Raw genomic sequence first — 13,867 nt, 5'->3', positions numbered from 1 at the left:
ATTTGGAAAAATTCTAGCATAACAATACACACAAAACTAAGTCTGGTAAGGGCGCTTATTTTTCCCATAACGACATATGCATCCGAAACGTGGACCTTAAAGAAAGCGGATAAAAATAAACTGGACGCTTTTGAAATGTGGGTATACCGCCGCATGTTGAGAATATCGATGTTATCGATGTTATCGAGAGAACAAAAATAATGTTAGAAATAGCACAGGTGAAAAATTGATGATAAGGCACTATGGGACAGAGCTATAAGTACAGATATACAACGTAGATCCAATGTGGAGAACATCAAGAACTGGGTAAGAAATAGAAGAGTAGAATGAAACAATCATATAAGCGGAATGACAACAAATAGAGTAATAAAGACGGAAAGAGATGGTTCCCCAATAGGAAGACGATTAGTAGGAAGACCACGAAAACCATGGAACGACAACTTACTGGACAGTGACAGAGTTATGTCTACATAAAATGAAGAAGAAGAAAATCTCTAAAGATATCTTTGGTTCTCAAAAGGTCAGAGGAGCTATTGCAACTTTTAAACCATATAAAACTGTGGGACCAGATAGTATATTTCCCGGGTTACTCCAAGAGGGACTGTAAATAATTATGGGTCTCCTGATCCAAATATATACCTCTGGGGTACATTCCCAAAGCTTGGAGAAGAGCGAGGGTGGCCTTTATCCCTAAACAAGAAACCTTAGTAAAATCATACAGGCCGAAAGCCTCACTTCATTCATATTAAAAAGCCATGGAAAAAACTAGAATAAATTCATTAAGAAAAACAATCTTAATAAAAACCCACTGCACCAGCGGCAATGGATGTATCAAGCAGGAAAATCGGGTGAATTCTCGTGTACAGCCTAGTGTCAGAACTCGAAAGGAATTTACGTTAGGAAGAAGTCGCCCTTGCTGCATTTTTAGACATATAAAATGCATTTGTTAATACCTCTAGTGCACTGCTGAGGAAGAAAATCAACAAAACAACATACAAGTGGATTATTCAGTTGCTTCAGAGCAGAATAATATTCACAGATACGTATGAAGATGTCCAAAACCTAAAGACAACCAAGGGGTGCCATCAAGGGTGTGTATTGTCACCAACATTATTAAATACAGTTGTTGGTAATCTGATTCATGGGCTTAGCAGCCAAGGAATCCGGGTCTAGAGTTTCGCAGACGATGTTCTGTTATACAGAAAACATAGTACTTATGAAGCTCCGCGCTAGTCCACAGTACCGCCTACTGTTCCATTTTTTTTACATTACACTATTATAGTATTACATTACTTTATATAGAATATTATACATTACTTTATATAGAATTTCTTTTGGGCAAAAAAAGTATTATTTATTATATGTATTTGTTCTAATTCTCTACATAACATTTCACATTACAGAATTAACACAGCACCTCGGTCGTTCCAGGAATAATTTCGAAATTGTTCAAAATCGGGTCTTCAGACAGAAATTATTTATGACTGCTAATTGGCGTAACGTAAGAATTACTCAAAAAACCTAACGGTTTGTAAACTCAAAACATTGAATTGATAAATCGTCAAGCGGTTGAATCGAAATAAGAAACTATAAATGCAAATGCTAATGGTTACTGATGTTTACTTACTTAATTACAAATGTCATAATTACTAAATACATTAATAATTATCGCTTAGAAGAATTTGCACTGATGCGTAGAATCGCTAATACTAATAACGCCCCTGCTGGCTTATATAATGAGAACGAATTACCTTGAAAACAACGGGCTGATCAAATCATCAGAAGAAAAGACTGAAATTCTCGAAGATCATCTCTTTACCGTGAGTTCGGCGACGGATATGGTTCTATACTTTTCTAATGCACAGGGCCGCAATTGGGGGCATTCGACAACAATATCATAGAAATCAGATGCATGAAGTTATGACCACAAAGGCAGTTTATTAAAACTGAGAATTAAGAGTTAAATTAAGCCGCTTACAATGTAAGATTAAGTTGTCCAGCTGATGTTAAAGCAAACATGTCAAATTTACCATATTCTATGGAAATTAAAATAAAGCTAGTTCTTGTTGTACTTTATTATTAAACTTTATTTGGTATGGAAGAAAGTAATAAATCATTATCAAGTGATAATTTCTTATGTGCACTTGTTTATAGGCTCAATGCAATCATAACTTCAAAACTAATTGATTAACAGACTATTTCACAATAAGAGTACAAAAATAAAATAAAGTAGGTTACAATTGCTGCGAAATGACCTACAAATGCTATACAAGTATTTGAAGACCAAGAAAATAAAAATAACAGTTTCTTAAACAAACCTTAGTGAAATAAGAAACTGTTTCCAGAAAAGTTGTTTCAGCATCACCCAAGTATATTAAGTAATTACAATATTCTAAGAATAAAAGAACATTACTAGTATTTTAATGACGAAATTCCAACATTAAATAAAGTTTTGGGAATAGTGAAAGACAATATTCTTTAATTAAGAATAGAAAGAATAAGATGAACAGAGGTGGCAAAAATGTAATAGAAAGTCTCAATTGATCAAAAAAGATGAAATTATTATGTTGGAAGAAAATTGTTTAGATAAAATTAAGAGATATTTGCAATGAAAATATGAAATTAGTTATTTGGCTAAACTAAAGATGTCTAAATGAATGTTATTCAGTTAAAAGATGTGGGATAAAAATGTAACCTCTACACAGCAAGCATTTTTAGATGGACTGTCTACAGGATTAGCAAAAAGCAGAATTTACACCATAGTTGTCCAATGTTCAGTGCTTTATGTAAGCACGGCTGGAACTTTAACAAACAAATAAAGTAAAAATTGGATAGATGTGAGCCCAAAGATATATATGGAGGTATAAAAAAGGTAATGTATAGCAAAGAACAAAGAATAAAATAAGGCAATTATATTGATAACCAAAATTAACGCTGGAGAAGTTCAGAGATTGAGGAGGCTCAGGCATGTAACTAGGATGCCAGAAGGGAGAATGTCTAGGAAATCCATTGAAACTGAAGCTAGAACAAAAAGAAAAAGGAGAAATCAACAAAGAAAGTAGTAGAAGATTTAAAGTTTCTAAAAGTCAAACATTGGAAAAACCTACCACCAAATAAGAACTAGAAGAAACCCATCAAAGGCATGAGCCTCTATGACCAGATAAGTGATCTTTTAACAGAAAATGCACTCTCTGGTAAAATAAAAGACTGATCCAGTCAGTTCACACTGGTGCTTATCATGTAGATATGAATGTGAATATTTTGAGTAAATGATCAATGGGAGCTAGTTTTAACTGTAATAACAGTGAGGAAAGGATCACCAAGTAATAATACCAAGGGAAAAGGCTGTATTTTGGAGCAGGTGTTGGTTCTTGAAAAAGTTAAGTAATTGGTAGAATAGTTACATCTTTACTTCATGAAGTCTATTTTTATCCTGATTTTGCAATTGAATGTAAAAGTGAATTCTTGCAAACACACAAATTGCTTACACAACATTTCCTTCAAGAATCATGACACTTTACATTTCAAATTACAAAACAATTAAACAATTGTCTGATATTTGTATAATAATGATCCTGACCCAAAATAAATATTAAATAATATTTTGTATTATTTAATTCTAATATACTTTGATTGTTCGTTGCATGATATAAATATCTAAATAATTATTCTTATCACATCACACAAAGATTCTGTATTTGCAATAAATAAAGCAGAAATGATTCAGTAGCTTTAGAAGGGAACATATTGTTGGAAGACAAATGGTGAAAAATTGGCATTTGTTAATGTATACAAACATCAGTTTGTAACATATGCAACCCTACTGCATCTGGAAACTAAACCCTATTCAACTTGTACAGGATGGAGTAAAAGGTTCTGTTTGTTAAGGACAAATACCACATATAAAATGGGAGATGTTTATAACAATTTTGAACACATTTAAATAACTAAAATGTAGAAAATGGCAGAACTGTATAGCAAAAAATGTGTGAATTCAATAATTTTTCTAGGAAAAAAATATCAAAACAATTATTATTCACTTACTTAAATATATAATTCATATATATTTTGTAGATATATCACTAATCAATCATGTGACTTGAAGGCTCTGACTACCTTTACCTATGTCTGCCAATAAAAATGAATGTAGAGACCCATTTCTATTCTATTCAGTGCCTTTTCAGAGTGAGGAAGGAGGATGGCAAATAAAGAAAGTTGTCAATTTGCATGTGCTTAAATATTTATAGTACCTTAATACAATAATTCCTATTTTGTAAGCATTTGCATCCATACTTAAATGGTATTTATAACTTTCACTTTCTCTCAATACCAAATGAAGTGCTTATTGTTAAACATTTACTTAATAACCAATATAACATAAAATAAATGAAGAACAGTTCTAGTTCCTAAGGATTATGAAAGATTGGGCTAAAGGTAAACAGAAGCCCAATCTGATATCTGACAGGGTAAGTACTAACAATAGGGGAAGAAAAATAAGAGTTACTCTTAATTTTTCTACATGGATTAAAACTTTCTATTAGAGAAACCAAATAAAATTTTGGATATTTTAATAAACAATAAATAGAAAACCTCATGTCTAAATCATGTTTTTTTAATAGGATTCAAAAACAGTATGATTAATATGTTATTTCAAATTGATTTATAATAAAAAATGAACAGCTGACCTTCTATTTTATAACTAATAAACAAAAATAAATTATGTTGGAATTTATCTTTTATAAATGATTAATAATCAAGCAATACCTATTGATTACTATTACTAAATGATTTTTTTTATATTTTTACAGAGTGAAAGAGTATGATCTCATGCATATTTCAATTTAACACAAAATTAGTTTATTTTCAAAATTCTTTGTGGAACAAATATCCTGTTATTACTTAAGTAATTAATTATTATTATTATTGTTATTAATTTCCTGTTATGGAAACATATAGGTATCTTACTTTTGGTATTTAATAATACACACTGCATATGTTTAACTATAATTATTATCTTGAAGTAAAATGACTTACCTTCATAGCAGAGTGCTATAAAGTCAGCATCACTTTTTTTCTGTACATTCCATCTCAACAACCAACCACCCTGGTCATCCTGTTTTGCAAAAATCAGATTTTCAACAGTCATTTCCTCTTTTTCCAGCGTATTGTCTTCCATACTGAACGTTTGGTTCGGCACATTTTCAAAGTCTTGGTGTTCACCAGTTTCTCGCACTTCTTCTACAACTCGCGGACATGCACCTTCCTGCTCGGGCTCTGGTGCCCCATTTTCTTTTGGATTGCACTTTAAAAACCGACACCCGATTTCCTCATCACACTGTACTAAATCTTGGAGAGAACCACTCAATTTCGTTTCGTTAGCTTCATTCATTGCGACAATTTTTAAGCTTTGCCCATTTTAAATTTTGTATAAAAGACCATTTTTACCCCTTACTTAACCTCGAGATGTGGTTGCCATGACGACAGACATCGTGACGACAAAATCCTATGCGGATTTACTGATTTTGGGTTATTAGACAGCATCACAGTTCTTATACTATTTGTTTTGAACCATTGGTATGTTTACAATATTAAATAAAGACCAAAGTTTTTATAATCACATATTTTTTTGGATATCGCACTACACTATTATTTACCGATATTTTTGTAACGCATTGTTTTTTTAATGAAACAGCTTCTATTTTGTATAAACTCTATTTTACAATAAAAAATGAAAGTTCTGTTTTTTGTAGACAAACAGCTGATTTGACAGCTTGCGACATCGCATGCGCTGCAATTGTCAAATATCTTTGATATTCTAGTCTACATTTATGCAACCAACTTAACAGTATTTAATTTTCTGTCTTATTTATTCCACCACAGAGCAACTATCTAAGTCGCTATGTGCAATGTGCATTCCACTTCTCACAAAATGCAACAGTAAATATACATATTATACTTTAAACTATGAAAGTAGGGTATTGTCTAAGATATATACCCACGAGGTGACTAAAATAGCAAATTGTTAATTAATTTATTAATCACTAATGATATTAAAATAATTTATTAAGTTACCTACTTAAAATGTAGCTGAAATTCTGCACCAAAATTTTAAAGCAAAACTAACATTTTACATTCTATTTTATATTTGATATAACGTCAAATTTTATACTATAATCCGTGATCGGAGCAGTAACCACTTTCTGTCCCTTGCTGTTACGTGGAGTAAATTTCCGACTTATTTCGTATGCTTTAAATGATGACGAACAGGTAAAGAACCATGGACTCAGCTGTAGTAACCTTTATACTGATTTTAGAGCTTTGATGACAATACTGACTTTATTCTTAGAATTGAGATGACATTGCATTTTAATGTCAATTTAGGAATAATTATGCATGAATAAAGTGAAATATTGTCTCAAAATGGACAGGACGGACAGACTGTGTGGGAGTTTTTATAAAGAAAAATGCTTATGTAAGGAATTTGAACGAGATAATCAATGGAGTCCTCTTGTAGCGGTAAATAATTGATATAAAATGTTTTCACATGTTTTTATAAATTTAAGGTCAATAACGTATTTTTGAAGTCTGTACTATGTAGTTATTGTTCTATAATTTAACTTGACTTTAGTTGAGTTTTCGAATATGGTGATATATTCGGTCATGACTATGTCCGGACAATAAACAAATAACAGAGGAGGAATGAAATTTTGGCACGAATAGTTTAAAGTGTAATATTCTGATACACTGTGAGGTTTCCAGAGATTCTATTAATTTATGATATTTTATTGTTTGAAGTTTATCTTACTCAGTATATTGCATTTAAATGTAAGCAGTAGTTTATTTGCTTTAGAGTCTGATGAAAGAAAATACCAGATCGTTTTTTATTATAGTCGGATATAAATTTTGTATTTCTAGATTACTTTTTTATTGTATATAGTTTAAAGAATTCATTTTTTTTTAAATTTTTTACGTTCTGTTTTGTTAAAAAATAAGACTCAGCGCAATTTTAATTAGAGATCATGATAACCAATACGAAAGTGCTACCACCAGGTTAATGCAGTAGTTTTAGATAATGTACTGAAAGAAGAGTTACCGAAAGATGAAACGAAGCATCATATGAGAATCTGAGAAGAATTTCCATCAAATTGCCACCATTTGATGGAAAGTCTTCTTGGTCCATATACCTTAGACAATTTGAAGTTATGACATCCAATCATTGGACCGAACAAGGAAAGGCTGAATCCTAAGAATCCTAAGGGTCAAGAAAAATGATATCAGACCTTGTTCACTCGACTAGAAAAACGTTATGGAGATGCCCATCTACAACAAGTCTACAAAGCACAACTAAGAAGTAGAATTCAACGAGCAAGTAAGAATTTTCAAGAATTTGAAGCAGATGTTGCTCGTATAGTGCGGTTGGCTTATCTGGAGGCACCAGACAACATTTTGGAAGAAATTGCTGTAAATATCTTCCGCCAATTGGCCTTGGAACTGAAACAGCTAGTACAACTTCACGAAGTCATCGAATAGGAACCATTGAAGAAGGCGACGAACAAAACGATGAACGTCTGGAGGAAATGGTACGTAGAAAGTAACACGATGCCGAAGAGATTCGAGCTCAGATGTTGGAATTCTGGTGACATATGCCACATTCGCTGTAATTACAAGAAATTTATACAATTACTGTTAACATTACGTCCTCCGGTGGAATTCATAGCTTGTACTCTAGAGTCGTATCAATAATAAATATAGATCGTTTTTGGTAGATACAGTTGCAACAAGAACTATTGCACGTCCAGTAGTACCAGGCCATTTTAAACTATCGCCTGCAACAGTAAGGTTTAGAACAGCAACTGGTGAGCTAATTAATACATATGGCGAGGCTAATATGTCAGTATCAATTGACCAGACCAAAGTTAAGTACCAAATATTAATTACCGAGATCTCCGACGAGTTTATATTGGGGATAGACTTACTAAGAAAAGTTGGGGCTGTATTGAATGTTAAAAATGAACTTCACATGAAATAAATTATGAAGGGTTTCCCTTTCATGAAGACAAAGAAGATGTCATCCGCTTACTAGCTACATGTGACCTAATAATACCCGGTAATAGTGAGAAAATTCTGATGACCAGACTTGGCATGGCTACTGTTGAGAGGGAAGTTTAAGGATAGTCGAAGATGTGGACAATGCCGAGTTCCTAACGGCAACAGCTTTGGTAATGGTTTGAGATGTCATTCCTGTAAGAGTTATGAATTTAAAGAAACTGTTGAGTAGAAGAACTTTGATCGGACGGTGTGTTCCTCTCGCTTCGATTTGTTTTATGAATACCAATGACAAATCCTCGAAATCGAAGTATCCAAAGCAGTTTGTTGAGATGGTCATTAAAACGTGCCAAGATCTTGATGATGAACGAACAAAAGAAGTGAAGGCTATCCTCATAGAATTTCAAGATGTTTATGTATTGATAAAAAGGATGAGGGCAAAATTAATACCGGAGATGCTCAGTTAATCAGACAACCTAGATGACTTTCATTTGGAAAAGAGATAAAGCCGAAGAGATCATCAAAGATATGAACGTTCTAGTAAAGAAGAAAGATGGTTTAACGCGTTTTTGTATTGACTACCGCCAACTCAATGCGGTAACTAAAAAAGATAGATATCCTTTGCCAGAATAGACGATATATTGGATACTTTCTGCGGTTCTTGTTAGTTCTCCACACTCGATCTAAAACGTGGATATTGGCAAGAAGCCAGGAGCCAGCTGATCGGGAAAACCGATAGGATCAGGGATTTGACAGTTCATGGTTATATCTTTTGATTTATGTAATGCCACTGTTATATTTGAAAGTTTAATTGAGGAAGTTTTAAATGATCTAACGTGGAAAATATTTCTGGTTTATTTGGATGATGGAATTGTAGTTGGAATATTTTTTAAGTATAGAAAAATATGCCTAGAATCTGACAGAATTTGTAGTTGAATGTTGATACTCTATCCATGTATAAAAAGATTATTGGATTGGATGCGCCAAGGTGAGCGACCTTCTTGTAAAGACATTAGTACATGTAAACGAAAATAAATGACGAATGACGTAATATACCGAATTAAGTACTTTTTAAAAGGTAAACCAAAAGTAGTTTATATAAAGTGTTTTGCACCATATGCTGGCTCAAATAAGAATAAAGATGATAGACGGCCAAGTTTTAATGAGTTTATGTCAAATTACGCAGAAAGAAATAGTGCTAGATTCGATGTGGACACAGAAGTTCAGTAGGATCTTTTTATTTTTCCGGACAACATCTATCTAGCCCACTGTTTTGCACATAACCTCGAGATAATTAAAGAAATCTTGTCCGTGTTCGATAAGAGAAGTTCGGCCTTTTGGACAAGTTAAAACATCAGCAGCCTAAAGTTGGAAGAATACTGCGATTAGAAGATGGTCCTCAGATTGTGACCAGGAAGTCTTATAGATATAGAGAGTATACATTATTGAAGACTTTAACGCTAAGGTGAGAAAAACTGAAAATTAACCACATTTGACAGATATTGTCGGGTTATTTGGCTTGGCATTAGAAACAACAGAGGGGAACGTCTCCTACAGTTTGCCAGTGAAAACAATCTAGTGATAACAAATACTGGATGTCTGGAACATAATGTGCATCAGATCATAAACTACTAAAAATGAACTGCAGGCTCAAACTACATACAACTAGAAAAATACATCAGACAGAACTGCTAAGGGTAAATAATACAAAAGAATTCCAGATGAAACCGATAAACAAAAAAAAATACAAATTTTAGAAGATATAAATAAAACGGGGAATGGAATAAAAAGCTGGATATATTCAGTGAAAAAAGAGCGTAAAACGCAAAAGAACAAACATTGGATGTCAGGGGAATCCTTAGAATTAGTGGAAAAAAAAGAGTTATGCTACAACATACCACAAGAAATAGCGGAACTAAAGAAAATCTATGTGCACTAGAGATAAAAACAACCATTTAAATAACGTGTGCCAAGAACTGGAGCAATATGCAAACCGTCATGAAAGTCATGAACTATTTAAAAAAGTTATATAATTTGGTCCGAGAGTTTCAGTCACAACTTCAAGCCATTTAAAATCATAGTGGAGAAGTAAAAACCGGCATAGAAAGCATGGGAGCGACACAGACATGGAAAAATTACTGCTCATAATTATATAAGACACTTCAAACGATGCATCAGTCTCACAACACAAGAAACATGCAATCAGAGAGGCAGAACCAATAATCTTACAAGCAGAAGTAAAGAAGGCTATCAACCAACTAGGAAACAAAAAATCTCCAGGGATCGATGGCATACTAGCGGAGACTCTAGAAGCAATGGGCGAGATTGGCGTAGATGTAATAATGGATATGTGCAACATGACAATGGCGATCTTTTGCATGCCGCAAAAGACAGACGTCTGGCCTTAAGATAATGCGCCAACGCACTATAGATGCAAGGCACTATAAGAAGAAGCAACATGATATGGATCACAGGTGAATGGCCTGTGTGGTGCGAATTAACCTTTATACCTATCCATAAAAAAGAATTACTAACCATATGCAGCAATTACAAAACTATGGCCCTTATTCCCCATGCAAGCAAAATCCCGCTATATATATTCAATGAACGGTTAAAGAACTTTTTACTTCCAGAGATAGCAGAAGAACAATGCGGATTCGTACAGGGAAAAGGAACGCGGGAGCAGAGACTGAAAACCTGACAGATCATAGAAAAATCGAGAGAACACAACATACCAATACTGCTCTGTTTCGTAGATTACACAAAGGCTTTCGATTCAGTAAAATGGGATCCCCTCTAGAGTATAATGAAAATTATGGGAGTACCTAAGCACCTAGTTAACCTAATGAGAAATCTGTATGATAAAAACTCAGCCAAAGAAAAAATACACGAAATATATTCAGATGCGTTTAAAACAAAGAAAGGAACTAGACAGGGATGCATAACATCACCATTATTATACAACATATGTATATTCTGAATAAATAATAAGAAAAGTTTTAGACGACCGGGATGTAGTAATCACTATAGGAGGCAGAAAAATCAGCAACCTGAGATACGCAGATGGCACACTTATACTAGCAGCGAATAAAGTAGAAATGATTACCACCATTGAATGGCTAAACCAGATAAGCGAAGAATTCGCCTTCAGATCAACACCGGAAAAACAAAAATATTGATCGTAGATAAAGCAAATATACATCTACCGCACATACACAAAGTGGCGAATTTTGAAGTGGTAGACAGATTTGTATACTTGGGCTCCCTAATAACCAACAATGGCGATTGCCTTCTCAGAAATCAGGCATAGACTAGCAATGGCCCGAACCGCAACAGCTAAATTGATTAATTTGGATATGGAAAGAGCGAACAATAACAAGGAATCTCAAAACTATGAGTGTATTATATGCGTATCCTGGACAGAACATAGAACCAATCAGTCAATTCTGGAAGAGCTTCATATAAAAGACAGGCTATTAAAAAAAGTAAACCGAGCATATCTAATTTATTTCTGCCACAGCTAGCTGAACGGGGAAAATGTAAATATTGGTAGTAGAAGGAAAACTAAAAGGCCGAAGACCAAGAGGAAGATAAACAACACGGTGGGAAGACTAAATGAAACCTCTGGTGGAAAAATCTCTACATGAAATCGTCCATATGGCACAGGATCGCAACCAATAGAGGCAGCAAGCCAATAATATTTAGAATGTCACCACCCTCTGACAAGGGCTCAAGGAATGAGGAGGGCGGCTGAAACATCTTCGAAATCAAAAAATCCGAAAGAGCTTGTTGATATAGTAATTAATACATGCCAAGATATTGATATAGGAGGTCGTCCACCAACAAGATGGTCTGATGACATAAAACGGATCGACAAAAATTGGATGCAAACAGCACAAAACAGAAATACATGGAGAATAATGAGGGAGACCTACATCCAGCAGTGGATAGATCCGGGTTAAATGATGATGATGATAATGAAGATATTGACAATGATCAGGTATGAAAAGTAAAAGCTATGCTAGAATTTGCTAGCTTTGGTAGAATTTAAAGACGTTTTTGCCTTGGACGTTGCCTCAGTTTGCACATATTTGTCAAAAGATTTGTTAATATCACTAATCCCTTGACGAATCTAATCGAAGAGCTTTTGAAGTGCCAAAAAACTTTCGAAGAGCTGCCAAGCTTATTTCGGAGATCTAAGATGGACAAGAAAAACTCATCACTTACTTTAGAAAAGTCATGTCTGTAGCTAATTGTATCTAAAAAGTAAAGTGAGAGAAATATTGCGTCAGTTACATGATGATGTATCAGATGGATACTTTGGTATTATGAAGGCGTTACAAAACATTTGAGAATGGTTCCATTGGGTAAATTGCAAAGAAGATCTAAAACGATGGTGCCGAAAATGCGAGTTGTGTGAAACAGGTAATGGTCCTTTTGATAAAAAGAGGACACCCATGAAACATACAATGTTGGTGGTTCTACGAAAAGAGTAACCAATGATATTGCAGTACCTTTCCCAGAAACAGATGGTAGAAATAAATATATCTTTGTGGCAATGGATAATTCTTTAAAATGGACTGAAGGATATGCAATCCCAAACCAGGAGGCTTTTACGGTTGCAGATATACTGATAAAAGAATTTGGGTGCTTCATTAAGTCCCTGAAGTTGACGATTAACATGGCAAAACCCTCTCTGTCTTGAACTATTCTAAGCAGTTGTTCTGCTATCCTAGTCCCGGTCCATTCCTTGATATTTTTTAATCAAAAGACTTGTTTCTTCCAATTCTTCGTCTTTCGATTTTTCCCCTTATAATAAGTTGGAGAATATTATAGCGACGTCCCTATAGTCGGAACGGGAACTCGTCTAAAACGTTTGTCGATTGATTGGTGCCAATAAAACCAGAACGAAACCTTTGCATTCTCCCTAAAATAAAATGGTCGATAGGATTAATTGAACGCCTTTCCAAAGTTGTAACAAAATATCAAAGATATTGAAACCAGTATATTAATTTATTTTTGACGGCCTAGTGACGTTATTAGCCAGATCCCAGGTCAGCCGGAGAGAAGTTTGTGTTGCTTGTAATTGTCCTTGTTCTGCCCACAACTCTAACAGTTTATCATTGTAATGTCCCTGTAGCTTCATGTAGTACTTTGATAATAAAAGTCGCCGAGGATGAAGTTGGTGTTGCGATAATGAAGTTGTCGAAAGTGAAATCTTCCACAGGAGGCTTCTATACAGAGGTTACAGAGAAATTTGATACACAGATAGTGAGAATTTTTACATTCTTGAGTTCAATGATAGCAGATGATTGTATGTTCAGACCAGGCTAGGCAAAGATAGAACTTCTATATTTTTCATGTGGTCGTTCATTGTTCAACTCCATATCAGATATACTAGGTCTAGAAGTCAGCCCTCTGTGGGTTTCCTCTATTAAAATACGTCATATTTATGTTGGGCACATATATCAGATAAAATTTCCTTATCGATATATATTCCCTCAATATTAATTGACACTATCAAAATGATAAGTCCTACAGAAGACCGTTTAGATCTTTGGGTGCCATCTCCTCTTAGAAGGTTAACATAATGGCAATCTTCGCCTGGGGTTCGATAATTTTACATTTTATTCAAGGTCTCTTTGATTTCTGATTTTGTTATATCGGGCATTAAATTTGATCCTTGGTTTAGTGTTTCAGTTTTTACTGTAATTGGAGGTAGCGTATTGTTATCTTATTCTCTTGATCTATATAGCTCTGTGTAGAACTCTTCGACTATTCATAATATTTTTCATCGTAGTTCGTAGTTCGTAGCTTCTTC

General features: G+C 34.1%; 2 protein-coding genes across 3 annotated transcripts in view; one reads left to right on the top strand and one right to left on the bottom strand.

The window, feature by feature from the left end:
* The window catches only part of Hecw (Hecw ubiquitin protein ligase), a 469,561-nt gene extending 463,814 nt beyond the window's left edge, over positions 1-5,747 (bottom strand). Inside the window, exon 1 of one of the 2 annotated variants that reach the window (XM_072536974.1) lies at positions 5,035-5,747. In XM_072536974.1, the coding sequence (XP_072393075.1) occupies positions 5,035-5,389 (355 nt within the window). In that variant the 5' untranslated portion in view covers positions 5,390-5,747. The remainder of the gene's footprint in view (positions 1-5,034) is intronic. The other variant, XM_072536975.1, reaches the window with a different exon arrangement.
* A 607-nt stretch (positions 5,748-6,354) lies between these two features.
* LOC140446220 (uncharacterized) overlaps positions 6,355-13,867 on the top strand; it is a 31,776-nt gene continuing 24,263 nt past the window's right edge. Inside the window, exon 1 of the mRNA XM_072538763.1 lies at positions 6,355-6,516. Within this exon, the coding sequence (XP_072394864.1) occupies positions 6,394-6,516 (123 nt within the window). The 5' untranslated portion in view covers positions 6,355-6,393. The remainder of the gene's footprint in view (positions 6,517-13,867) is intronic.

This window comes from Diabrotica undecimpunctata, chromosome 7 (genome assembly GCF_040954645.1).
Source record: "Diabrotica undecimpunctata isolate CICGRU chromosome 7, icDiaUnde3, whole genome shotgun sequence".
Lineage (NCBI taxonomy): Eukaryota > Metazoa > Arthropoda > Insecta > Coleoptera > Chrysomelidae > Diabrotica > Diabrotica undecimpunctata.
This window is presented reverse-complemented; position numbering and strand designations above follow the sequence as displayed.